Raw genomic sequence first — 24862 nt, forward strand, 5'->3', positions numbered from 1 at the left:
TCCCGGACCGGGGCACGAACCTGCGTCCCCTGCATCGGCAGGTGGACTCCCAACCACTGCGCCACCAGGGAACCCCGGAAGGTTGACTCTTAAACAGAGGTTGGCACTGGTGCTTAGTTGGGCAGGTACCATCCGTCAAATGATTAGGCTACCTGTAGTCACTTTTCAGGCAAAATGGGTGGCAGTGGTGGCGTTTGTAGGGGGATCTCTAGGATGCAAAGGCCAGTGGTTCATCAGTTAAGTAGAGCCCTGGGACGGGATCTGAGAGTAGGGTTCTGAGGAATACCAGCTGGCAGGTAGCAGGCAGCTACTCCAGGGGAGGTCCGCCATTTCTCAGGAGGTCCTCTCATACCGATCATACCAGTCCCTGGACCTCACCAGGCCGGGGTGCAGCCTGAAATCACCTGGAACCACTATATCTTCATGCTTTGATGGGAACCACAGCCTGTCATGTTCCAAATGGCAGTATCTCTCTCAGCCATGAATTCGCTGGTTGGACTCAGACTGGTGTGGGCAGACACAATTGCCACAGGAGAGCTACATGACGTTGCAATTTAAACAGGCCTGGAGGAAGCTGTCAGAAGGACCCTGCCATGGTCGGGGAAGGGAGAATCCGGCATGCGGTCAGGTGTTGCTGTCTGAGTTGTTGAGGGTCCGAAGGCGCAGAGAGGCTAAGTCACTTCCCTGTTGTTCATGGTGATGCAGAGGATGAGTTGGATCGTGGCCGGCTGTCCCGCTCACCGCTGTCCTTCGGAGGACCATTTTAACCTTCACAAGCGAGCGCGGAAGACTTCCCGGGCTGTCCCGGGAGGAACTGCTGCTGAGTATTAACCTAGGTGGGCTGAAACAGAGATGTAAGCCAGCTGCATTGTGGCCAATCAGCTATGGATATGCATAGGCGGAGAGGGTGGCTTAAGCTGGCAATGGCCATGTGTCCTGATATTGCATGCTGTGTTTTTCATTATGACTTTGCAGCCTGACAACATATTTTGCGGCCTCTTTGCTAGGAGAAATGACAATGGCCTTGATGTACTCTCTTCTCCACCATTCTGCTTTTGAGGTCACCATATGAAGGCCCAGATCTGGCCTCCCCAGCAGATGAGGACTCAGGAAATGATCTGCACTGTGTCTCTCAGCTCTGGCCTTGACCCCAAAGGGGGATGAAAGGGAAGGGCTCAAACCAATGGCTCCCCAGGGGTCATGAGTTTAGAATTCAGACCCCTGCAGCTCTGATGATAACCTCGATCACCCACCAGACCATGACCACTTTTGGTTCTGTAGGCAAAATGGCCAAATGACTTGATATAGAAAAAAAAAAAAGAAAAAGAAAAAAAAATGTGGGAGGAAGCAGGATAAAGAACGTATATCCCAATACTGGATTGAAAGAACATTTCACAAGGTGACCTTGATCGTCCTGCCTTTGCCTATCTGAACTTCCCACATGCCAGTCAAGAAAGATATCTGTCACACCGGAGGATGCCAGTGCTATAAAGAAGTCCTTTGTTCAAGCTATTCTATCCCATATCCGTTAAGGAGAAGTGTCTGGAGATACATCCACAGATTCTAGAAGTTTCTGCAACATGGAGAGTGTCTCCCAGAGAAGACCTAATCCATCTATGAGTATAAGGTGGTACTGGTAGCAAGTTAGGGCACCCAGGCCTTAGTGACAGGTCCATAGCCTCTTCTACTAGGAGAGAACGGTTGTCCTGAGCGCCCGTCGGTCCTCCTGGGAGCTTTCACTAAATGGATGGGGCCTAGGACAGAGCCTGGTTGCGAATTTTGTGCCTTAGAAGGTCATTTTAGACTCAAGTTCCAGTGTAATTGTATTTTATAACTGGGACATTTTTTCAGGGAGCTTATTCATTTATTCATTTATCCACCCTTTACCCACCAGTCCATCCATCCATCCACCCATCCATCCATCCATCCACCCATCCATCCATCATCCACCCATCCATCCATCATCCACCCATCCATCCATCCATCCACCCATCCATCCATCCATCCATCCACCCATCCATCCATCCATCATCCACCCATCCATCCATCCATCCATCCACCCATCCATCCATCCATCCATCCACCCATCCATCCATCCATCCACCCATCCATCCATCATCCACCCATCCATCCATCATCCACCCATCCATCCATCCATCCACCCATCCATCCATCCATCCATCCACCCATCCATCCATCCATCCATCCATCCACCCATCCATCCATCCATCCATCATCCACCCATCTACCCGTCCATCCATTCTTTCGGAATTTGTTGTGTGCTTATTGTCTGCAAGGCACTACAGTGGGTGCTGCGAAAAAGAAAGTGTCATCTCTGCTCTCATAAAGCTTATTTTCTAGGAGAAGGAGACAAGGTATAAAGAAATAGGTGCAGGAAACTGTTTCGGGTGCTTTGTTAGAAGTCTGCACAGGGCCCAATGGTGCATAACACAGAGAGTGGTCATCTCTACTTGGGGGCTCAGGAATGGCTGCACCGAGGAGGTACAGGAGTCAGAGAGGGGATGGGTGTGTTGGGGGGAGATAGAGATGTGGGTACAGACACAGAGGCTACAAATAGCCCAACACCTTCACGGAAAGCAAAGAGTTTGGTGTGGTTAGAGCACGGGGTGTGAACTAGGGCAGCAGAGAGAGCTAAGGAAGGCAAGAGAAGTAGGCAGGGGTTGGATTATTCACAAAGCCTGGATACGATACCAAGGATTTTGGACTTTAACACACAGGTATTGTGGGGCCATTCTGGCATTATAAGCAGAAGAGTAACATGGCCAGATGGGTGCATTTGGAAAAGTACTCTGACTTCAGGACAGGATAAGACCCAGAAGCAGGGTCCCAGTCAACTAGGCCTGTGAGAGACGGTGACACCTCAGACGAAGGCAGTGGTCTGGGATGGAGAGGAGAGAGAAGGGGACAGGAAGGGCACCGCCTCCCCCTTAGCCTCTTAGGCCACAAGGATTACTTTCTTCCTCTTTCAGCCCAGTCACTTTAAAGTGGCCATTTTACTAACTTAACTCCATTTCTCAATTCCCGAGGAACAGAGGGGAACTCCTGAGCCGGGTGGACCAGTGCAGGCACTCCAGTTCCTCCCACAGTTGCACTGCAGTGCTCACACGAAGTCAGTGTTGCCCGTGGGTGTAGAATCTGGTCTAAAGGTCCACGTCCTCAATGGAGAGTCTGCTCACAGCACAGCTTCCATTGGCTGTTTATCCTTCTCTGACTTCCTTATCTGCTTGTGTCTAGTGAGGTCTCATTCTGTTTCTGGAGGGAGGCTGGATGCGCTCAGAAGTTGGATGGTGCTCAGTCTTTGGATGGGTGACACTCTGGGGGCACAGAGCCCCCAGCCCAGGCCTAAGGCAGAGGGGCACACTTTTCTGGAGCCGGTCAAGCACCCGTGCGTTGCCCGACGGCCTCGCCGTGCACGGCACTTCGTCGTAATGCAAGGAGGGGCCGTGCGTAGGGAGACTGTGATCTCACCTCCTAATTTCCCTTCGGTCTTCTTGGGCTGGTCCACAGTGGATAATAATCTCTGGCTAACTTGAAAACAAACATTGGGTGGGCTGGAGAGAGAGGAAGGAGGAAGTGGGGAAAGGCAGACCAATTGCGATTAAGGGGAAATTCTACGTTTCTTGAAATCTTTACAATATCCAACCGGACTACTTGCAAGAATTCACAGACTAAGCTAATAAATCGCCCCAAAGAGGTCTCTAGGGAACCTGTTTGAAAAAATCGTTAAGAGGCATAGAGTGTTTTTGAATCAGTGAGTAGTTCTCAGTATTGGAACATGGCTGGATTCTTCTAAGAGACTTAAACTCCTGAAATAGTATTTAAATTCCCTGGGAAGAGAGTTCATCCTTTTTCTCGGCCCTTTTTGGAACTGACACAGCTTCTGAATCAAGGAGGGCCCAGACTGACGACGAGGATCCGCTGTATTTTCTGGGTGTGGGCTTGGAAAGGCGAACCTGACTGCAGTGCCCAAGACTGGCCTGCAGGGGGAGCTGAGCGTTCGGATGCTTTTGGAGGAGAGATCCTAGTGGGAAGGGAATCTGCTCGCTCTGCCACGGATAACTGGAAGCCAGCCCACAGGACTCAACCCAATGAGGTGAATTCTTGATATCTGGCGTTTTAAAAAACCTGGGGTTTACATCAGGGAGGCAGAGGTGCTCACGTAGGCTGCGGGCTGGCTCCGCGGGGTCGGGTGGCAGGAGGATGCCTGCGTGGGGTCGTTATGAAGGCCGCGCCATCGGTTTGCTCATTCACCCTGTGTTTATTGAGTGTTGTGAGGTCTGTCCTGGGTGGGGTGGAGGGCAAGGTCACTTAGGGAGTTTGCAGTTGAGAGGGAGAAGCGAAATTCCCCAGGTAAACGAATACACAAAAATACTTCCAACTTGCGATCATTGCTGCTGAGCTGCTGCTGAGGCAGGGGGGAGCGGCGACTCTGTGGGCTGACTTCAGACAGGCCAGGCAGGAAGGAGCGCCCTGAAGAGGGTATTGAAGGGTGAGGAGGAGCCGGCCCTGCCACAAATAGGAGAAGAGGAAACAGGCGGAAACCAGGGGGCTGCAGAGTGGGGGAGGGTAGGGAGCCCAGGAAGAGTCTGGGGGAGGAGAAGGTGGAAGTGAGAGTTTGCATTTTATTTATGGAAGCAGCCAATCAAGCTCTTCCCCTGTCAGTCACATGTTAATCTATCGTGTTTCCAAGGAGAGGAAAGTTGGGCCACTGAGAGAAACTGACTCCCGTTGAATGATGAGGAAAGAAAGAGATGGAGAATTAATTTGGGGACTGGGGAAGTGTCTAAGTAATGCACACGGGTCCTGATCGACTGATGGAAGTTCTCGGCGCCTCGAGTGGCAGCAAACGGGGTGAAGAAAGAGACCACAGGCATTTCCCTGGTGGTCCAGTGGTAAAGAATCCTCCTTCCAAGGCAGGGGACGCGAGTTCAAGCCCTGCTCGGGGAACTAAGACCCCATGTGCCACAGGGCAACTAAGCCCACGTGCCACAATTACTGAGCCTGCGTCCCTCAACTAGAGAGCCCGTGTGCCACAAACTACAGAGCCCACACGCCCTGCAGCCTGCGCACCACTAGAGAGAGAAAACCCCCACGCCACAACTAGAGAGAAGCCCTGGTGCCACAACTAGAGAGAAGCCTGTGTGCCATAACGAAGAGCCTGCGCCTCAAAGAAAGAGCCTGCATGCCTCAATGAAGATCCTGCAACTAAGACCCGATGCAGCCAAAAAAAAGAAAAGAAAGAAAATAAATAAATAATAATAATAAAAAAGAATGATACTGCAGACCACCTACACCCACCTCTTTCATGGTGGGTCCTGGTTTCTGCTAAACAAGTATTTTAATCATTCAAAGAACTAGCCCCTTGGGCTTAGGGCCACCACACAGACCTGGATTAGAATCCTGCTCTTGTTCTTGACTTTGAGCTTTACTCTCCTGCCTAGAAAATAAGGATATGGAGACTTACCGAGTAAGATTTTGGGGAGGAGTGAATAAGATGTATTTAAAGCACCCAGTGTTGTACCTAGACTATTGTAGGTGCTCAATGTATATCAATTTCCTCCTTGCTGACTACATAACAGTGAAGACAGATAAGTAGAAAGATAGTGATGATGATATGAATCACTCTTTCATAAGATGCTCGCACTGGGGAAAGAGCAGGACCATCGATGTACTTTGAGGAGGTGGAAGTCCTGGATAGGGAGTGAGACCTGCATTTTAGTTCATATTCTCCCAGCTTCCTCTTCTGTAAAAGGAGGGTAGGGGTGGTCTACAGGCCAGAGTTAGACTAGTTTAAAAACATTCTTGGGCCTTATCTCTGGAGATTCTAATCAGCAGGTCTGAGCTGGGGTCCTGGATGATTCTGACACAGAGGCAAAAGCACTCCAGGTGATTTAAGACCCAGGAACACTGGAATAAGTTTCTCCAAGACCCTTTCCTAGTCCTGAGTCATCATCCATCACACCAGACAAGGACCAAGAGGGCCAGAACCACTCTCCTCATTTGCCACCAGAGGGCGAGCTTGAGGCACGATGGCCAGAGCGAGATGCTGTCTGTCTCGGCTGTGACCGAAAGAGCTCAGGGAAAATCTGTAGTCCCACAGAGGGTGCTGTGCGAGACCGATAAGGCAGGGGTCATTTGGGAGGATTGCGTGCCAACTGGAGATAAGAGGAGAAAGCCAACGTCTACTAGATTCTGTGAAGTGTAGGCTTTCTTCTGTGCCCTGATGTCGGATAAGATTTGGACGATGAAACTTGCTTCTTCGTGCAGTAACGAATTCATCAGGACGCTTCAGAGCCCCAACTTCCAGTTCCAGCAAAATCAGCATCTGGCTCAGCGGGCCAGTCACTCCCAACCCTCATCTGCCCCCACCCTGTCCCCCCCGGTAAAGGATGCACCCCCTGGAAAAGGCAGTGGGCAGGCTTGCATCTGTTGGTCTTTGGCTGCCCTTCCGCAGATTCTGCCCCTTCAGAGTTACGTGCACAAAACAAAGGACCGTCGTGGCCTGATTCCAGCTGCAGAGAAGCAGGCATCACTTCCCGTTCGGTGTCCTAGTCGATGCCCTTAGTTTTTGGCAAAGCAGAATTCCAGTCCTTTCTCTTTACCACCTCATTAATTTTACCTTCTGCAGCAGGCTGCATTTGAGGCCACAGCCCTTGGCGTCTGTACTGCAGCAAAGTGGGGACTTGAAATCTTCCCTTCTTTGCCAGCAATTTATATTTGGACTTTCCCTGCTTGGTGACATCCTCTAGGTTCCACTTCCACAGAGGCCCAGGGGGCCACAGAAGCAGAAATGGTTACCCCCGCTCCCCAAAGGGGGAAGAAGAAACCGAGGGCAGTGGCAGGGCTGGTCCAGGACTGCTGCTGAGGGTGCTGAGGAACCGAAAGCAGCCCAGTCACCCCGGAGTGTCTGAGTGACAGTACCTCACCTCCCGCCCGCAGTTCCTGGCAGGGTGTAGCATGGGAACACCTCAAAAATCCTCATTGGACGTCATCACACCACGCACCCCATCCTTCTTGAGCCCCTACGCTGTCGGGCCCCATATTAGCGTAAGAGATGAGTAAGACTTTTGAGAGTTCCTGGACTCCATGAACTCAAACTTTACATGGAAGGAAAACCGTGCTCACCTGGTTATAGGTGAGGGGAGTAGTGTGTTGATGGAGTAATACGATAAATGGCATAATATGGGCACATGCAAGGAATAATGGGAGGGTGGAGAAAAGAACGATTGAAGAAATTGATGCTGAGAAAAAATGACTAGACATGCCTCGTCTGATGCTGGAGTTGTTTTAGGATTCTATGCTCTCTCCCCGTGTTTTCTCAGTCTTGGTGGTACGCGGCAGTTTTGTTTAGCGGAGCCGTAGCTTAAGATTCAGGTCGCTACTCCTGTGCGAGGAATAATAAGCTGCATTCTGACAAGGTCCTCATGCAGTTTCAGAGGACAGGAGTGGGCTGGCCAGGAAGGAAGCCCCAGCAAGGTGGCAGGGTGAAAAGAAAGGCCTGAGCTGGGGATGTTCCTGACAACCGAACTCACCTCCGAAGGGATGTGAATCTTTCTTCTTGTAAGAGCAATTACATAATTTTTTTTTTTTTTTTTTTTTTTTTTTTTTTTTTTTTTTTGCGGTACGCGGGCCTCTCACTGTTGTGGGCTCCGGACGCGCAGGCTCAGCGGCCATGGCTCACGGGCCCAGCCGCTCCGCGCATATGGGATCTTCCCGGACCGGGGCACGAACCCGCGTCCCCTGCATCGGCAGGCGGACTCTCAACCGCTGCGCCACCAGGGAAGCCCTACGGCATTTGTTTATGTACCACCAAATGTTGAGGGTCCCGCCACGGATCAGGCAGTGTGCTGGTCACTGGAAAAAGAGGAATACAAGGCTCTTAGCTTCTGGGAGCCATGCTCTGATAGAAGAAATGGACAAGTAATTACGATGCAACAGGATGAGTGTTACAGCAGAGGTGAATACAGGACGCTGTGCTCAGTGGTTTGGGGGGTGGATGGGTGCAGATGCACCCGGTGAGGAGGTGACATTTAAGCTCACTCTTTTATCTATTTGTTTATTGTTTTGGCCGCGCCGTGCAGCCTGTGGGATCTTAGTTCCCCAACTAGGAATTGACCCCACGCCTCCTGCAACGGAAGCACAGAGTCTTAACCACCGGACCAACAGGGAAGTCCCTCGGCTCGCGCTTAGAGGAAGTGTTGAGGGAGCAGGACGTGCTTAGAGGAAGTGTTGAGGGAGCAGGAAAAGGGAGCAGCATCCGTGGGCCTGGATTTGAGAAGGCACGCGGCCCGGAGGGCAGTGTGTGTGTCTGCATGCAGCCCCCTGAGCCTGGGTGTGGGGTCGTGGGTGCTGAGAGGTGGGAGATAAGGCTCCAGAGAGACTGTGGTCGCTCTGGTGCAGCACCGGAGTAGAACGCACCCCTGCTGCTCATGGATCACCAGGCAAGTTCTCCCTTCCTCCAGATCACCAGGATGCCCGGGAGAAAACCATTTCATTAACCCACTGTTCAGCACTTCTTGCTCTTTCTGGATGCTGGGGGAGGAGTAGGGGAAGTGGGGAGGCAGGGGCTCTGGGAAGGGGTCATGAATGTGGACTAGGCCAGCTTATAATGCTTTAATTTTTTAAAAATTCAGAAAAATCAATGCCTGAGAATCGGTTCATATATATGGTTCAGGGACAATGATTTTTAACTTTACAGGCAATTGTCATTGAGTGTTTGTCTAAAGACAGTGTAAAGATACTGTATAGTAACAAGTCAATCAATGCAGAGTGGGTGGAAAAGTCTCCCCCACGTCCTTTCCTTTTCTGCATTGCATTGAGTGGTAAGTATGCTAAAAAATGCAGATTGCTGACAGTTCTTTTCCTTGGTCAGTTAAAACTATTTGGAATCTTCTATGTGCCAAATACTCTTAAGGCTCTACTCAGAACAGACAAATCAATTTACACCTTATATCTTTAGATATTTATGAGTGGTAATGTCAGGTATCATGGACTAGGAACCTCATATGAATGGGTACAGAAATAAGACTGATACAAATAAATGGACATAAAAGCTCCTGGGAGCAAAATGTTCAAGGGCAAACTGATAAATAACAAGGTATAGTTAAAGCTGTTATGATCAAGCAATTCAGGAGCAGGAAGATAGAACAAGAATATAAACAAATAATGTAATTAGAGGTTATTTTGTTTTAAATTAATTTGACTCATTATTTGTTTGCCAAGTAGTATTTTCCTTATGATTTAATAGGACACTCGTTCCCCGGCTGCCCTCTCCCCCACCACTGCTAGTTGGAACCTACAGTGGATTTTCTCGGGTAGGAGGGTACATTCTATGCTTTCTCAGACTTGTGACTTTGACCCTTTTAGGGTGACACCAATACGTGCTGACTTCAACTCACTTGGCTCTTAGCACATCACATAGTTGGAGGGGCAAGTGCTCCCTTTTTATTTTTAAGATGCACAGCTAATTGGAACTGGAATGAAATAACCAGCCGGGAAGCTTGCTGCATGCCTCACAGCCCCTTTCTGGGACTTCAGAATTGACAGGAATAGGAATGAAAGGGTGCATTTTACACCTTCTGGACAGACAAATAACCATCCAAAGTGGCCAGATGCACAAAGACTTTGAAACATGGGCCCATAGTAGCCTCAGGATTATTTTGCATTTATCTGGCTAATCTTTGCTGATCAGGTGTGAGCCAATTAGATTTTTTTTTTTTTTCATGGTTGCCTGAAGGCCTAGATTATGTAGGGATTCTATCTATTGTTTGATCTCAAGCAGAGAAGCCCAAAGCTGTGGGCCAGCCCAGATGTTTGTCATTGTACCTGGCTGGGCAGCTTTCCAAAGAGATGACCTTTGGTAGATAGCTCGGGATCAACTGGTCCAGCTTTTTCCTTCTACAGGGATCCTGAAGTAAGAGCATCAGAGCAGGACTTGGACAGAGCCAAGGGGTCCCAGCTTGGTCAGTTGCTAGCCCAAGAAGAGAGGCCTTAAAAACTGCTGTAAGTGTGATAGGGTCTCTGGCTGGGGAGTCAAGTCTCCCCCTGTGTTTTAAACTCAGATTCTGGGAGGCTCTCTCCATGACTCAGGATCCCTTGCTTTTTAGGATGTAAGCTCGCCTTTTTTTCATTCCTCTTGCTTCTTCAGTTCATCTCCCGGCTTTTGGCCACATTATGTGAAGTAGGGGCCCGCCTATAGCAATGCAAATCCTTAGGGCGCTGCAATCCCAACAGTTTCTCCTCAACAAAACTGCAGGCAGCAGCGAATAGGAATAGAGCGAATAGAGTGCAGGCAGCACTCTCTCCACCACACCCCCAAATGGGTGTAGGTGAGCGTGACTGTTGAAGAGGAGACCCGGGTAGATTGGGCCTTTTTTGGCCTCAACAGGCGGCTGCTGCTTCCCCCCCTGCCCCCAAGTTCCTTGCGACCCCAAGGCACAAAACGACGTTTCAAGGCGGGGTTTCCATACCCAGCAGCGAGATACAGTCTTCCCCGGCTGCCTTCCTTCCCTAATCAGAGAAGTGAGGGCTTCGGACTTTCCTTTCCAGCTAGCTCGCAGGCCACTGATGCCCGAAGCCCGGCCTCTGGCTCCACTTCCTGTTTGTTGCCTCACCTCGGGCCCGCGCTCTTCCACCCTGGGGGAGCCCAGCCCGGCGCCGGCCGCCCACAGGCCCGTGGCCAGCTGCCCCTCTCCGGGGCTGGGCGTGGCCGGCGCGGCGCCGCGCGGTGACTCCTCGCCCCGCTCCCCTTTCCTCCGCTCGCGGCCATCTGAATTCCTCCTTCGACTCCTGGGCGGAGGCCGAGCGACCTTTCGCGAAAGGCGACGGCGGCGGCGGCGGCAGCAGGAGTACTTGGGCGCCCCTCCCGGGTGGCGCGGCGCCGGCCGGCCGTGCAGTCGCGCGCTCGCCGCCAGCAAAGCTATTGGCTCGGCGCAGTCACCCCACGCGGGCTGCAGCGGCGGCCTCCGCGGATTGGCGCGCGGGCGAGTATCTACCGGGGCGCGCGCGAGCGGGTGCGTGCCGCCTAGGCCGCACCGAAGCCCACCGTCGCGGGGCGCGGTTCTCCCTGCCCGTAATGACCACCCCTCCGCTCTCCCTGCGTTGCTGATGCTGCATTTGGGGCCGCTGTCAGCCCGGGTGGCCGATGCACCAGTGCAAAGAAAGGGCGCGAAAGGCGCGCTCCCCGCTCGGGTGCACGCACCGACCGCCGCCCTCGGCCGCACACTGCAGCAATTCGCGCTCTCGCGCCTCACCCCTCCCCGCCTGCGCTCATTTGCATATCCCACGATTGTGGCCAATCAGGACTCGTCTATCTCGAAGCGGACGGCTTTGGCCTGAGAGGAAAGGGAGTGGCTGGCGGCGCATGCGCCGCGGTGGCCGACTTGAACCGAGGCTTTTATTGCTGTAGTTTATTTCCACCCCCTACCCTACTGCTCTGTCTCTCTTTCTGTCTCTCTTTCTGTCTCTCTGTCTCTCTCTCTCTCTCTCTTTCTTTTTTTCCACCCTAGCTGAGGCAGTGTTGGAGGAGAGGAAGAAAGGGAGACAGGGGATTGCATTTATCCCTTAACATTCCTGAAAATTTCTATCAGCAAGACCAGCTAAGCGGCTGCACATTTTTCAATCCTGCAAAAAATACCAAGTCTCTTTTCGGGCAATTTTTGTTTTAAAGCTGCCCTCTTGAAATTAATTTTTTCCCAGGAGAGAGATGTCTTATCAGGGGAAGAAAAATATTCCACGCATCACGGTGAGTTTGGTACTTGTGAAATCTGCGATCGGCCAGCAACCTTTTGTGGCACAGAACATATAAGGAATTTATTTTAAAGGAGGGGGAGGAAGAGAGACCCAACTTTTTTTTTTTCCTTTTTTTCCCTTGTTGCTACAGAAGGCGATCGTGATGGGAGACGCAATCCTATAGAATTGTAAGCCATATAGTTTCTAAGGCATTAAAATAGGAGCGTGAGTGCATTAAGGTCGTTTTAGGTAGCGCGCCACATCCGCTGTATCCTTTTATTGTCAGAGCGAGATGCTGTAGTGCTGGCCTGCGGGGTGTAAGCAAATGGATGCCAGATTGAATATGCATGGTTGAAGCTCGGATATTGTTCTCCCGGCTGCGTGCTGCGGTGCTGGAGTCCAGGAGCTGGACTCCAGGAGCTGGACTCCAGGAGCTGGATGGGGAGATGGGGAAATGGATTCTCCCTGTATCTCCCGCCCCCCACCATAAAGGGCTTTCTGGAACCTTCCTCCGGTTCCTCAGAAAAAGGAGCGGGTTTTAGCCCGGAGGCGTAATGACAGCAGAGGGATGCTGAAAAGGGCTGGTGTACCGGGATCCTGTGGAAACGGGAAGGAAAAACAGGGACGCGGTGATGAGCAGAGGAAGGGGGGAGGTAGGCGTGGGCTTTTTGTTGACCGGGACCGGGTTTTGGTGGCCCTCTCGGCTTCCTCGCCCAGTGGTTTGGGGCTGGGACCCTGGCGGCTCTGGGCTCGCTTTCTTGTGTCTTTCTGCCCCTTCTGCGGCCGGGGAGGCGTCCGTGTTGGCGCATACAAAGCGGGCTGGGAGGGTGGGCGTTGGGGACAGCGCCGAGCCGGGCTCTGGAAGGTAATGGCGCTGCGCGACGCGCGAGGCAGATGGCCCGGCCTCGGCCAGACAATGATCGCAGAGGCCGGAGATGCCGGCGCAGCTCTGGGGCCTGGGCTTGTTAGTTTGTAAATCACGAGAAGCTCCAAGCGATGACTTTGCGATGCTTCGGCGATGAACACAGGTTCTTGTTCCCGCTGCTTCCCAGCCCCCCATCTTCTCCCCATCTTTTCCCGGAAAAGTCTCGCCAGTCCTATTTCTCTACATCCCCGAATGAAATCCCGGGGAGGGAGGAACGCGAGGGAAATTCATTGTTATGTAATGATGTGCAATTGCAATGGGCCAGCTGATTGCTGGGTAGAACCCAGGGCTGAGGCGGTGACCGAAAGAATCTTTGAAAAGTCCAGATGTGTTTAGGGCTGGGTTTAAGGGCGTGCTTTCGCTCTGGTTTCCTCCTTAGCCACGGGTACCCCGACTTCCACTGATGTACAAGGGCACACCCATCCGCAGGAGAGAGATGTGGGAGCACATGCACAGGGGAAGGGGCGTGTGCTCGGGAGGATTTATAGGATGAGCTGTTCTACAGCGGGGGGTGGGTACTAGCTTTTTCTTGAGGGCCAAGGACCCAAGATCCCAAAGGGCAGAGCGCGGGGGGACCCAGCGTTATGTGTTCCTTGCATCGCAGGAAGGAATCTGAGGAGTGGGGTGGAGAGCACATTTGCTGCAAGCCTCAAGTGCTCTTGATGTCTTCGTGAATGAAAAAGGCAGTTTCGTTTTGACAGCGTGGGGAGAAAAAAATTCGAAAAGCAAACAATCAACAAGACTGATTTTTAGAAGAGCGCCCCCTCTGCCCTTTAACAAAATCTGGTGGCATCATGGTAGGACCTATAGCATGGTTTCCCTTCCTCCGTCAGCACGGCCAGCCTGTTATATAAGATGCCACTCGAGTGAGCGGGGCTGTGATGTTTCATTTTTTTTTTCTCAGCATGATGTTGGCTCGGGGATTCGCATGATGGCTGGAACAGGTACTGCAGTGACTAAGGGGAACAGGTGGTGAGGGGCAGGGCTTCTCTTTGCCTCCCAGGCGATGTTTATCCCATCAGAGCTGGATTCTGGGGAAGAGGGGGAGATCACTGTAGACAGATAAGTGCACTGGATCAGGTGACCTTGGGCCAGTGGCTTAACCTCTCTGCGCCTCAGTTTCTTTATGTGTCCTTGGGACAAGAATCTAGCTCCCATCACGTTACAGATTTGATTTGAGGCTTGGGTGACATGGTTTACAGGACAGGATTTTGTAAAGGTCTTAACCTTTACCTTATATAAATGCAGGAATCGTTGCTGACTATTTATTCCCATTTGACTTTCCAAACCCTACAGCAGGATGAAGACCCCTACAGTCTAACAATTAAAATAATCTTAGTGTTTCTCATGATGTTAGAAAAACAATAAATACTTTCTAAACCCAGGTGTGTGCGCATTTCCGTGTAAAAGTATCTTTTTTCCTAGGTCTCTAGTAGCTTATATATATATTTTAAAAGTTGCTGTAATTTCTTCTTGGTAGGTGCTAAATATAAAGCACTTGCTGAGAATATTATTCTTAACTGAATTTTGAGTTAACCATTGTCAGAATGAACGCCGTTCTTTGAAGTGCTCTGCATATTAAAAAGGCAGTCGTTTAAACCCAGCAGGGACTAATACAGGTGCGTGTCCACTGAACACAGAATTTTAGCATAGCATTCCATCAACAGCATTTGGGATAGAGATGAATCATAATGTAACATTTCTGTTACATTCTTGGCCCGTATATGCTGCTTGTCATATATTTTTTGTACCAATTAAAGTATCAGTATGTGTACAGTCAATAATGGTGTTAGATTTTAGAACTTGCCATCTCACCTACTTTATTCTAAAACTTTACCTTTTTCTTAACAGCCTAATAGTTAAAATGATGCATGTTTGAAGTGTGTTTTCCCCCCTCTTTGCTACAATTGTTTTGATTTACCTTGAAGATAAATGCAAATATAAAGAACATACTGAATTGAAACCTTGCTATGGATGAACCAAGGGTGTTTGTGTATAGTATCCCGTGACAACAGACTTTTGGTTAAATTTTCCTGGACTTCCGCTACATGTGGGTGTATTTTTTTTTTTTAAATGAAGTTTAGCCTAAAGCCATTTAAAGTGATTGCCTTCTTTATCTGAAATCTTTTTACTGATCTTTAAAAGAAGATTGTTGGGCTTTTTTTTTTCATTCTTTCTCTTTTGTGCTTGTAGGTCCAATGGAAATAGATGGTTGTTGTCTCTGTTGTGTTTTTTTTCTTTTTCTTTTTTTTCTCTAGGATAAGCTTTGAGCTTTGCCGGTATGTTCTGACTCATCAAATGATGAGTAGATTGCCAAATACAGATTCACCTTTGTCACTGAGTCTTTCCAAAATTGGCTCATTTTGAGCATCACTTTTGAGCAGTGAAAATGTGGTCTTGGGCTTCTCTGGTGGCGCAGTGGTTGAGAATCCACCTGCCGATGGCAGGGGACACGGGTTCGTGCCCCGGTCCGGGAAGATCCCACATGCCACGGAGCGGCTGGGCCCGTGAGCCATGGCCGCGGAGCCTGTGCTGCGCAACGGGAGAGGCCACAACAGTGAGAGGCCCGCCTAGCACAAAAAAAAAAAAAAAAAAAAATGTGGTCTTAGCTCATCTATCTTACTACCAACTGTTTCTCATGGATCAGTTACGAATTGTGACCTTACTGCTTCTTTGTTTCAGAGTGATCGTCTTCTGATCAAAGGAGGTAAAATCGTTAATGATGACCAGTCATTCTATGCAGACATATACATGGAAGATGGGTTGATCAAGTAAGTGTAACTCATTATTGCCACAAACTTGGGTACCTTGCAGTGTTCCTAAGCATTAGCTACAATTCACACCCGTAGTATCAAGCTGTAGTGATTTAGAGACTAACTCAGTATCTGTTTAAGCCTAGTTTGATTGCTGGTAATTAGTGAGTTGGAAAACTCAGATTTAGGGAATTCAAAACCACAATTAAATGCACAGACATTTCCTTACGTGTTATGTAATTGACTATTTTTAACCGAGGTGACACAACATCTTCTTGTTGCCACATACGCAGGTTACGATCCATTGACTATATTAAAGGTTTTACTAGAATATACTTGTGTGGGGTGGATAGGACAATCAAAGGACACAAACGTGAAGTACAGCTTCTTCTATCATGATAGCACATCTGCCTTCTTAATCAAGAATCCAAGTTGTTGGGGGCAATGGACACCAAATTAATTACTAAGTCACAGAGACACATTACTGCCTCATTCCGAGGGAATTTTAGGTTTCATGAAACCTAAATGGGACTGCCCTTGTGTTTATTGTGTATTGTGTTTCAAAGGAGAAAACAACAAAGTAGTTACGGAAGTAGGGTATTTTGGGGTCCTAGAGGGTTAAGTGAGCTGAGAACATCTCCATATCCTCACGCCCTTCCAACTGGGACAGCTCAGAGGGCTCTGAAGAAATAGCACATTGTTTAAAGACAAACACTGCCGCAAATGACATCTTTTAAATAAGCAGCATTTATCAAGGGCTAGCAGCAAACCAGTCCAGAGGAGTGGAAAATTGTAGTGGATGTTTCTGTTGCCTGGAAACTCACACCCTGATTTACGATCCTACAAGAGGTTTTAACGTTTCCACATTTAATGTTTTCTCCATGTGTGTTTGCTTGTGACAGTCTCAGCTCCAGGCTCTAAAATACCATGACTTTCATGTTCCATTTTCCCCCAAGTGGAAAACAGCATGATCTGGTCCGTGAGACTCTGGCCTAGAAGTGAACAAGCCTGTGTGATATTTTTTAGTCATCACTAATTTATTTTAGAACTTTACCAACTGCCCCTTGGTTACTTTTTCCTTTTCCAAAAACTGACGTAAAGATGGAGCAGAGATATTTTTTAAAAATTGGAAATGAATCCTTGTTACACAACTTAATGAATATTAATTTTGCCGCCTTTGTTATCTGAGTTGCTGATCACATGCTTCCAAATTTTTAAATAGTAGCAATCATAGTGTTTACTTATTATCTTTGCTTTGTTTTGTTCTATCCCCTACCTTTCTACTCCTCATTCCTCTTAGTTGGAAAGAATATGGTGAAAATAAATGTTTGTAAAGTGCAGCCAGGTCTGGAGAAAATTGTTATAGTATAATTAACTCAACTGAGTGTGTTGTAAGGAAAGTATAGTGATATTTTTGGTAAATATCTCAGGGCTTTGTTATCATTTGATCATATGGGTTTTCTGGTAACTAAGCCTCTTTGATTGGCCTCTGATGCCTTATGTAGATTTTGTTTTCTAGTATGCTCTGCATTACCTCTTGAGGGTAGGGAGTGAGGGGTGCACAGATCATGAATGAGAACAATAATCTGAAGAGTCTTTAGAACACAGGGAAGGGTTGTTTATGGCGTGGTGAAAATGTCTGTCAGATCCCATTTGATTTAGGACATTTCTTTACAATCATTTTCACCCACCCTGTTTATTTAGGCAAATAGGAGAAAACCTGATTGTGCCAGGAGGGGTGAAGACCATTGAAGCCCATTCCAGAATGGTGATCCCTGGAGGGATTGATGTCCACACCCGCTTCCAGATGCCCGATCAGGGGATGACCTCTGCTGATGACTTCTTTCAAGGCACCAAGGCAGCCCTGGCTGGGGGAACCACCATGATCAGTAAGACGGCTTACAAAGAATAATCTTAGGGCTTGGGAACCATTATCGTTTGAAAATGAGTCTGTGCTGTTTGAGTCTTTCCTTTCAAAGGTTGCAGAACTAAGCAGTGGACGGATCTACCACGTAAGAGGGTGAGGGTGGGCCAGCCTTAGTCTCATTTTCTGTCCAGCTCTGAGGTTCTCCAGTTGAACTTGAGAATACGCTTCTAGAGAATGTTGGTAGGATGAAAGAGTGGCTTCTTGCTTTCTCTGCTTGAGAACTTTTGTCTTCCTTAACCTGAAAATGTGATTTGATTGTGGTCACTTTGAAAACACAGCATTTGGAGTAATCTTCAAAGCTATTAGTTTTGAGCCTTTGCTCCTAACTATTTGATTTTGACTTTTAAAGAATTCCTGAGTGTGTATCTTCTTGGAATGAGGCTGGGGTACAGCAAATGAACTGTTGAAGCAGGAACGTCAGTTCCACGGATAGGAAAATCCAATGGAGGGATTACTTCCTGGCCTGGGTTTGACATTAATGGAGTTGGGCAGTCCTGCTTGGAGAAGCACCCACAGATATCAGTTGTTTACATATGAAAATTGCTGCTGTGAACAGCTGGGTGCCCTGTAAATATCACTCAGTTGGATTTATGCTTTTCATTCAGCTAAATCTAAAGTATATTTCCTAACAAATGTGTAGAGTTTGCTTGTGAATGGTCACTTACCAGCATGCCTTTGGCAAATATCATTTTGAGCTCGAGGAGGTAGGCAAGTCGCACAGTGGCCCACCAGACACATTTTTGTTTTTAATTTTAATTTTTCTATTGAAGTGGAGTCAATTTACAATGTTGTGCTGGTTTCAGGTGTACAGCAAAGTGATTCAGTTATATATCTATAGGCATCTATTCTTTTTCACCATTATGATTTGTTACAGGATATTGAATATAGTTCCCTGTGCTATACAGTAGGACCTTGTTGTTTATCTATTTTATATACAGTAGTGCATATCTGTTAATCCCAAACTGCTAATTTATCCCTTCTCCCCTTTCCCCTTTGGTAACCATAAGTTTGTTTCTATGTCTGTGAGTCTGTTTCTGTTTTGCAAATAAGTTTATTTGTACCATTTTTCTTTTGGTTCCGCATATAAGTAATATCATATGATATTTATCTTTCTCTGTCCAATTTCACTTAGCACGATAATCTCTAGGTCCATCCATGTTGCTGCAATTGGCACTATTTCATTTTTTTTTAAAGATTTTATCCGAGAGTGAAAGTCAATATACAGTCTGTCTTAAAAGCTTATAGTTCATGGGCTTCCCTGGTGGTGCAGTGGTTGAGAGTCCGCCTGCCGATGCAGGGGACACGGGTTCGTGCCCCGGTCCGGGAGGATCCCACGTGCCGCGGAGCGGCGGGGCCCGTGAGCCATGGCCGCTGAGCCTGCGTGTCCGGAGCCTGTGCCCCGCAACGGGAGAGGCCACAGCAGTGAGAGGCCTGCGTACCGCAAAAAAAAAAAAAAAAAAAGCTTATAGTTCAGTTCAGAAGAGGGTCCAAGTGGAAAGAACTTAGCTCTTTCTGCTTTAGAAAGAAACCTATCTTGCCGGTTACTTTTCAGAATGATGCTCTCTTTACGTGTAACTTTAGGGTCTGTTTCTGAGCTTCCTCTTGTCTGCCCTACCACCCAGAAGAACATTGCTATCCCATTCTAGTTCGAGCTCTTTGACTTTTTAAATCACGCACCCACCTCCTCGTGTCCCTTCTGGTCTTCGGGGTGTCATCACTGATCAGAAAGAGCATCCAAGTTTAAGCCTTAATGTTGCTGCCTCTTTCTTGCCGCATGTATTACCTTCCAACCTAGAGGGTGCTGTTCTTGGTGGTGGCGGTGTTGGCATCTGCGCACCCCTTGGGACTCTGGCCTAGTGTTGACGCCTGCTGTTTTGTCAGTGGCATCTGTCAGGACTCACCGGCACCAGTGGGTATTTCCACCCCTCCTCCAGGGCCAGCCGTGGAGCCACACTGGAGCTTGGAGAAGCACAGATGGCCTGGGTGTCAGCCTAGAAGACCAAGTCAAGGTTATAATCTGCCTCAGTTTGGAGTCCCTATGGGGGCCCTGTAGGCCTGTACCTTGGCCACAGAGTGTTAATAAGTCACAAATAATATGTCCTAAGGGAGCGATCAGTGACATCTATCATTGGGCTGAGGGGCAGCCCTCCGAGGTGGAAATACCCCCATCCAGGGCACTAACTTGCTGTGTGACCTTGGACAAGTCACCTCGCTTTTTTGGGCTGCCTATCTGCACAAAGAAGGATTCGCACTAGACGGCCCTGGATGCCCTTTCCAGCGCCCCCGTTCGGGCATTCACTGAGCTCAGAGACAGAGTTTGCCTCTCATCAGGTGCACTTCGCGCCACAGTGCATCAAAGCCCTGCTTGCTCTCCGACTTACTTGAAAGACCGCATCCTGCATTCTCGAATGTGCGTTTTTACTCCCCAGCACTTGACCGGTTCTCTGGCCCCTCTCCTGCTTCTTGTCCCTTTCTGCCCCACCCCCCACCCCCACCCCCGTCACATGTGGGTGCATCCCTTCCTGCTGACACCCTGACCTTCCCTTTGGCCTTCTTTCTCAGAGGTTGTGGGCACCTTTCCCTTCCCGCCAGGTGGGTTCCTTGTGTGCAGGGACCAGGGATGTCTCCACAAGTCCTGCACCTGTCCCGAGGGCCGAGAATAGACAGCGGATGACCTTATGGCAGCTCGGAGCGAAGGAGGAGGGAGAAATCAGACTTGCCTGCCCCTCTCCGAGGAGCAGAATGCAAGCGTATTTTTTTTTTTTTTTTTTTTTTGCGGTACGCGGGCCTCTCACTGTTGTGGCCTCTCCCGTTGCGGAGCACAGGCTTCGGACGCGCAGGCCCAGCAGCCATGGCTCACGGGCTTAGTTGCTCCGCGGCATGTGGGATCTTCCCGGACCAGGGCACGAACCCGTGTCTCCTGCATCGGCAGGCGGATTCTCAACCACTGTGCCACCAGGGAAGCCCCAAGCGTATTTTAATGCAGGGGTGGTGATGCCGTCAAGGAGGAGGGCGATTTGAGGAGCAGATCGCAAAGCACGAAAGTAAGCAGAGGTAGTGGCGATGTGGTCACAGCTGTCACACCCCAAACTGCACTGCTTGTGTATCCTGAGAAAAATATTTACTCCTGCAAATGCCCACCTGTGGTTACTGACCTCTATAGAATTCCCACAGCTTGCCCTTCCCTCAGGAGAGAACGTGGCAATAATACAGATGAGGAGATCAGGATTCTTTTCTCTGCGTGCTGGTCATGCGTTCTGCATTGCTTTAAGTGAGTCCGCGGCTGGAGCCCGCTTTATAGTGGGAGCCTTGAAAAGAGGCATAGCTAGCTTAGTGGGTCGGGAACTGCGACCTGTTCCTTCAGTGAGATTGTAGCTTCTTTTTTTGGGGGGGGGCAGGAATGGTGTTTATTTTATTTACTTGAGCCCAGCCGCTCCGCGGCACGTGGGATCTTCCCGGACCGGGGCACGAACCCGCGTCCCCCGCATCGGCGGGCGGACTCCCAACCACTGCGCCACCAGGGAAGCCCTGTAGCTTCTTTAATGAGTATTGAGGCCAGAGCTAAGTATTACGGGCACGTTGAAGGGATTCAAGTGAAAACTTACAGAAACAAAAGCCATTGAAGGAAATTGGCACCGTACCACCTGCAGCCCCTCCCTCCCAGCTTTCTGAATTGCTCCAAGCCGTGTCACCTGATGTGTCTTCACCTGCCGCTTGCTGTGTGTTTCCCAGGCCACGGGACCTGGAGGCTTCATTTCGGTCTGAAATGGCACAGCCTGTGGTGGAAAATGCAGTTGAATATTCCCAGTTTGGAAACGGAGGTGACACATCAGCAGCAGAAAATAATATTATTGCCGTCAAACAGAGCCTCTCATTGAGAAATGTACAATGAGATCTTTGTAAGGGGCCATCCGTGTGGGACAGACAGAATGTCCTTTGCCCTTCCCATCCAGTGCTGCGTGGGCAGAGGCTCTAGACGTGCTCCCTGTAGGTGGTATCCAGACCAGCTGAGGGGTCACGGAAGCGGCAGGGGTGCTGCTGGGAGAAAGCGCTGCTGGCGTCCCGGGGACTTTATGATCATCAGAGTTGTTGAGACCCCAGCGTCTCCAGGAAGCAGGCGGGAACAGTTACTTCCATTTTATAGAGGGGAAGCCAGAGGATAGGGCACTTACCCCCCCCCACCGCGCATCAGCGCAGGTGGCAGGTATGGAGCGCACACCTGCAACTGTGACTCCACCACCGGCCAGCAGCGTGACCTTTGCTTTAAGCCTCGGTCGCCTCACCTGCAAAACGGGGAAAGTTGTTACAGAGCTCGACAGTGGAGGCGTCAGACTAGTACCTGGCCCGCAGTTATCACTCAGCCGTGGTGCTTATATCGTTCCATCTCACATCGGGTACCAGCAACCGCCCATCTCCATAGAGGCCCCCCCCTCTGGATCTCAACTCTCTCAACAGAGGCAGAGAAAAGAGACTCCAGCTGTAGGGTCTGACCCGAACATTTGCTGGGAGCAGGGGTTCTCCAAGCATGGTCAGCAGACTGGGTACCCTGGTGTTACTTGGGGTAAAGCCTCCTAAAGCATTCAGCTTCCTGGGCCCACCCAACCCCTTGAAGTGGAGAGTCTACTGATGGGACCTGTGAATCTGTACTTGAGTCTGGTGATTGTCAAGTGCACCTGAGGAGCTGTTGGAAAGTCTGGATCTCGGGGGTCTGTGCCAGATCTACAGACTCTAGATCGCTAAGGATCGGAAGCCACTGCTCAGTGAAGAGAGCCTGAATGTTTCTGCTAACCTGAACTCAGGGCTTTCCCTAGGGCTGTGGAGCCCCCGGCACAACACACCCAAGGAGGCTTCTTCCCCACCCTGAAGCTGCTGTACAGCAGAGACCAGGACAGGACTTGAGCACAGACAAGGCGAGGACAGCCAGATGCCTCAGGGCTGGAAGGGGCCGTCTCTCCTGAACTCTGGACTTGTCACTTTCCTGCTGGATGGGGCTCCCAGAGGTACCCCGATTCCCGCACCCAGCCACCCCCAGTCAGACTCACCCTCTTCTCTCCATCTCCTGCTGCTACCCCAGCGCCCAACCCTGGCGAGGGCTGCCCTCGGGGTCATGCTGGCTCAAACCCACGGGCACCTTGTGCCGAATCCAGCTAATTCTGTCTCTGTGTTATCTCTTGGCGTGTTATCTCTTCCTCTGCCGATCCAGACCTTTGGTCATCTCTACGGGATGATGGCCCCAGCTTCTGAGGGTCTCACTGCCCTTATCCCTACCTCTGCAGCCCATACATCACCTTGCAGCCTGGGCTCTTCCAGTGGACCGATCATGGTACCTCCATCCTCTGAAGCCCTCAGCGACCGCCTCTGGCTCTGAGAATGCAGCCCAAGTGACAGAACCCAATCCTGCTGCCCCAGCCGAGACTCACACTGTCAGTTACCGCAGCCAGGGGTGCCCTTCCCTTCTTTCCTCTGCCTCTGGAGATCTTCCTTACCCTTCGAGGGCTAGCTTAGGCGTTACCTCCCTCCCGAAGCCCCCATGCAGCCCCCTCTGCCGTAATCTGCCGCTTATTCTGTGCGCCTCGCCCAACAGTGGGTCTTCCTGGCCTGGCCCTCGGGACATTCATCCTGTGTTACAGTCCGATCAAGGCTCCTCTGCCTCTTTCTGTTAACGTTCCCCGCCCAGCAGTGTCTCACTCCTGAGACGCTGACTCCAGTGATGGCTGCGGTTGAGTGAGTGAATGAATGAATGATTGGATGAGTTCATATGCTCATGGGACTTGGTCTCCTTCTTCATCTGAGTGTGATGGCAGAGGACCGGAAATCCTGGGGTGGGAGGAGGGTTTACACGTCTGGTGTTAATTGCATTCATTTGCACCCAAACAGCTGTCTCTTCAGCAGTGCCCTGTGGTTGCCGCCCCAGCCTCCCGGCCACTGCGGTCCGGTCAGCTGTTGCAACAGCTGGAGGGGGAGAGAGGCAGGAGGGGAAAGCCCAGGGCTCGAGCATCGACCTGAGGGCATGAATGGGTATTTCTCCCTCCGTCTTTTCAGCAGGTGGCGGGGATGCCGGTCCTCCCACGAGGGAGCTCTCTCTCTGTGTGCAGAGGGTGGCCCCTAAGCGCCACGGTGGACTCAGTAGTCATCCCCGAAAGCCCTCGGGCTTGTGCAGCTCTTCCTAGAGAGCCATGCCTGCGGAGGCAGGAGGCCTAGAGCAAGGCTCGGTGACTTCAGCCCCGCTGGCCGGGCCTTCCTGGGGAGACGTGTCCTCGGAGTGTCCCTGGGGCACATCCACGGCGTGTCATTTCTTCGTCCATGTGGCATTTGGGTTTGTTCCCCTGCCTCTGACGGGTCCACGTGTGAACACACACACACTGTAATATGAATGTGTCTGTAATCGATACTTTGATTATTCCCTTTGCGTCATTCATTTGACTCGGGTTAGAAAGTGTTTCCAAAAAAACCTGACCGCGTCAGACGAACGTCTCGAAGTCCAGGACCCAAGCTGTCAAGTTGCCGCCACAAAATCTGCCTGTGGGCTGGCGATTAGAAAGCGACGTGATCCGACGGTCTGCGGGAGCGGGCTCTTTCCGCCTGCTCCTCCTTGCGTCTCCCCGGTCCCCACTTGGGCCAGATCACACATTTTGCCTACGGACGCGAGTGCCTTCCGCAAGCGGACGCCACAGGACGGGGCCTGCTCAGGTGTCGCCGTGCAAATCTTGGCCACGAATGGCTGCGCTGGAAGAATCCGGGCACTCCCTGGGATATTCTGGGCCGATCACCTAATACCTGGTACCGCGAGGAAGAGAGTGAAAAAGATGCAGCGTCCTGGGAGGTAGCACCGCTCTTCCGGAAGGGCCAGCACACTCTTTAGTAGACGCTCTTCTCAGGCAGGAGGCCGTCGCGTTGGGCTCCAGCCCGCCTCATAGTGCAGCTGGGTTTAGGGTCTGCCTGGCCCTTCCAGAATCAGGGACATTTCTGTTTGGGTCCCTGGCCCTCTTTCATGGACATTGTGGCAGGGTGTTTTGCCTGGCTTCTGGCCCTGAGAGCTGGTGGTTACAGCTTTGGAAATCACCCCCAGCCCACAGAAGGGTGGGCTTCATCTCTTAAGATGGCATCTGGGGACTTCCCTGGCGGTCTAGCAGTTCAGACTCCACCGCGGGAGGCGTGGGTTCGATTCCTGGTTGGGGAGCTAAGATCCCACATGCTGTGCAGCGTGGCCAAAAAGTAAAAAATAAAAAGAGGCATCTGCATGCTCCATGATCTAGTTCTGACATGGCCCGTGCGTGCTGTGTACAGAGCGTGGAGAGTCTCGGGAGTGGATGTTCCCAGAGCCTGTTCTCTGCCTTTCTGTGGAGCGGGTTGTTCTGACAGTTGGGAATGCCTTGTCAGTCCTGCTGCCCAGAGTTGCATCCTCTTCCTCTGTTCTGCTCGGTACCAGGTGTTAGGTGATCGGCCCAGAATATCCCGGGGGGTGCCCGGATTCTCCCAGTCCAGCCGTTCGTGGACAGGGGGATG

The 24862-nt window shown here is 50.5% G+C and overlaps 1 protein-coding gene across 5 annotated transcripts in view; it reads left to right on the forward strand.

Moving 5' to 3' along the window:
* Window positions 1-24862, forward strand: part of DPYSL2 (dihydropyrimidinase like 2) — a 115358-nt gene that overhangs the window by 27672 nt on the left and 62824 nt on the right. Inside the window, exons 1-3 of one of the 5 annotated variants that reach the window (XM_067039918.1) lie at window positions 8300-8462; window positions 15359-15447; window positions 17134-17318. In XM_067039918.1, coding sequence (XP_066896019.1) covers window positions 8451-8462; window positions 15359-15447; window positions 17134-17318 — 286 coding nt within the window. In that variant the 5' untranslated portion in view covers window positions 8300-8450. Of the gene's footprint in view, window positions 1-8299; window positions 8463-10944; window positions 11765-12296; window positions 12405-13235; window positions 13621-15358; window positions 15448-17133; window positions 17319-24862 lie in introns of those variants that run through there. The other 4 variants (XM_059071724.2, XM_067039917.1, XM_067039919.1 and 1 more) reach the window with 4 other exon arrangements.

This window comes from Kogia breviceps, chromosome 8 (assembly GCF_026419965.1).
Source record: "Kogia breviceps isolate mKogBre1 chromosome 8, mKogBre1 haplotype 1, whole genome shotgun sequence".
Taxonomy (NCBI): domain Eukaryota; kingdom Metazoa; phylum Chordata; class Mammalia; order Artiodactyla; family Physeteridae; genus Kogia; species Kogia breviceps.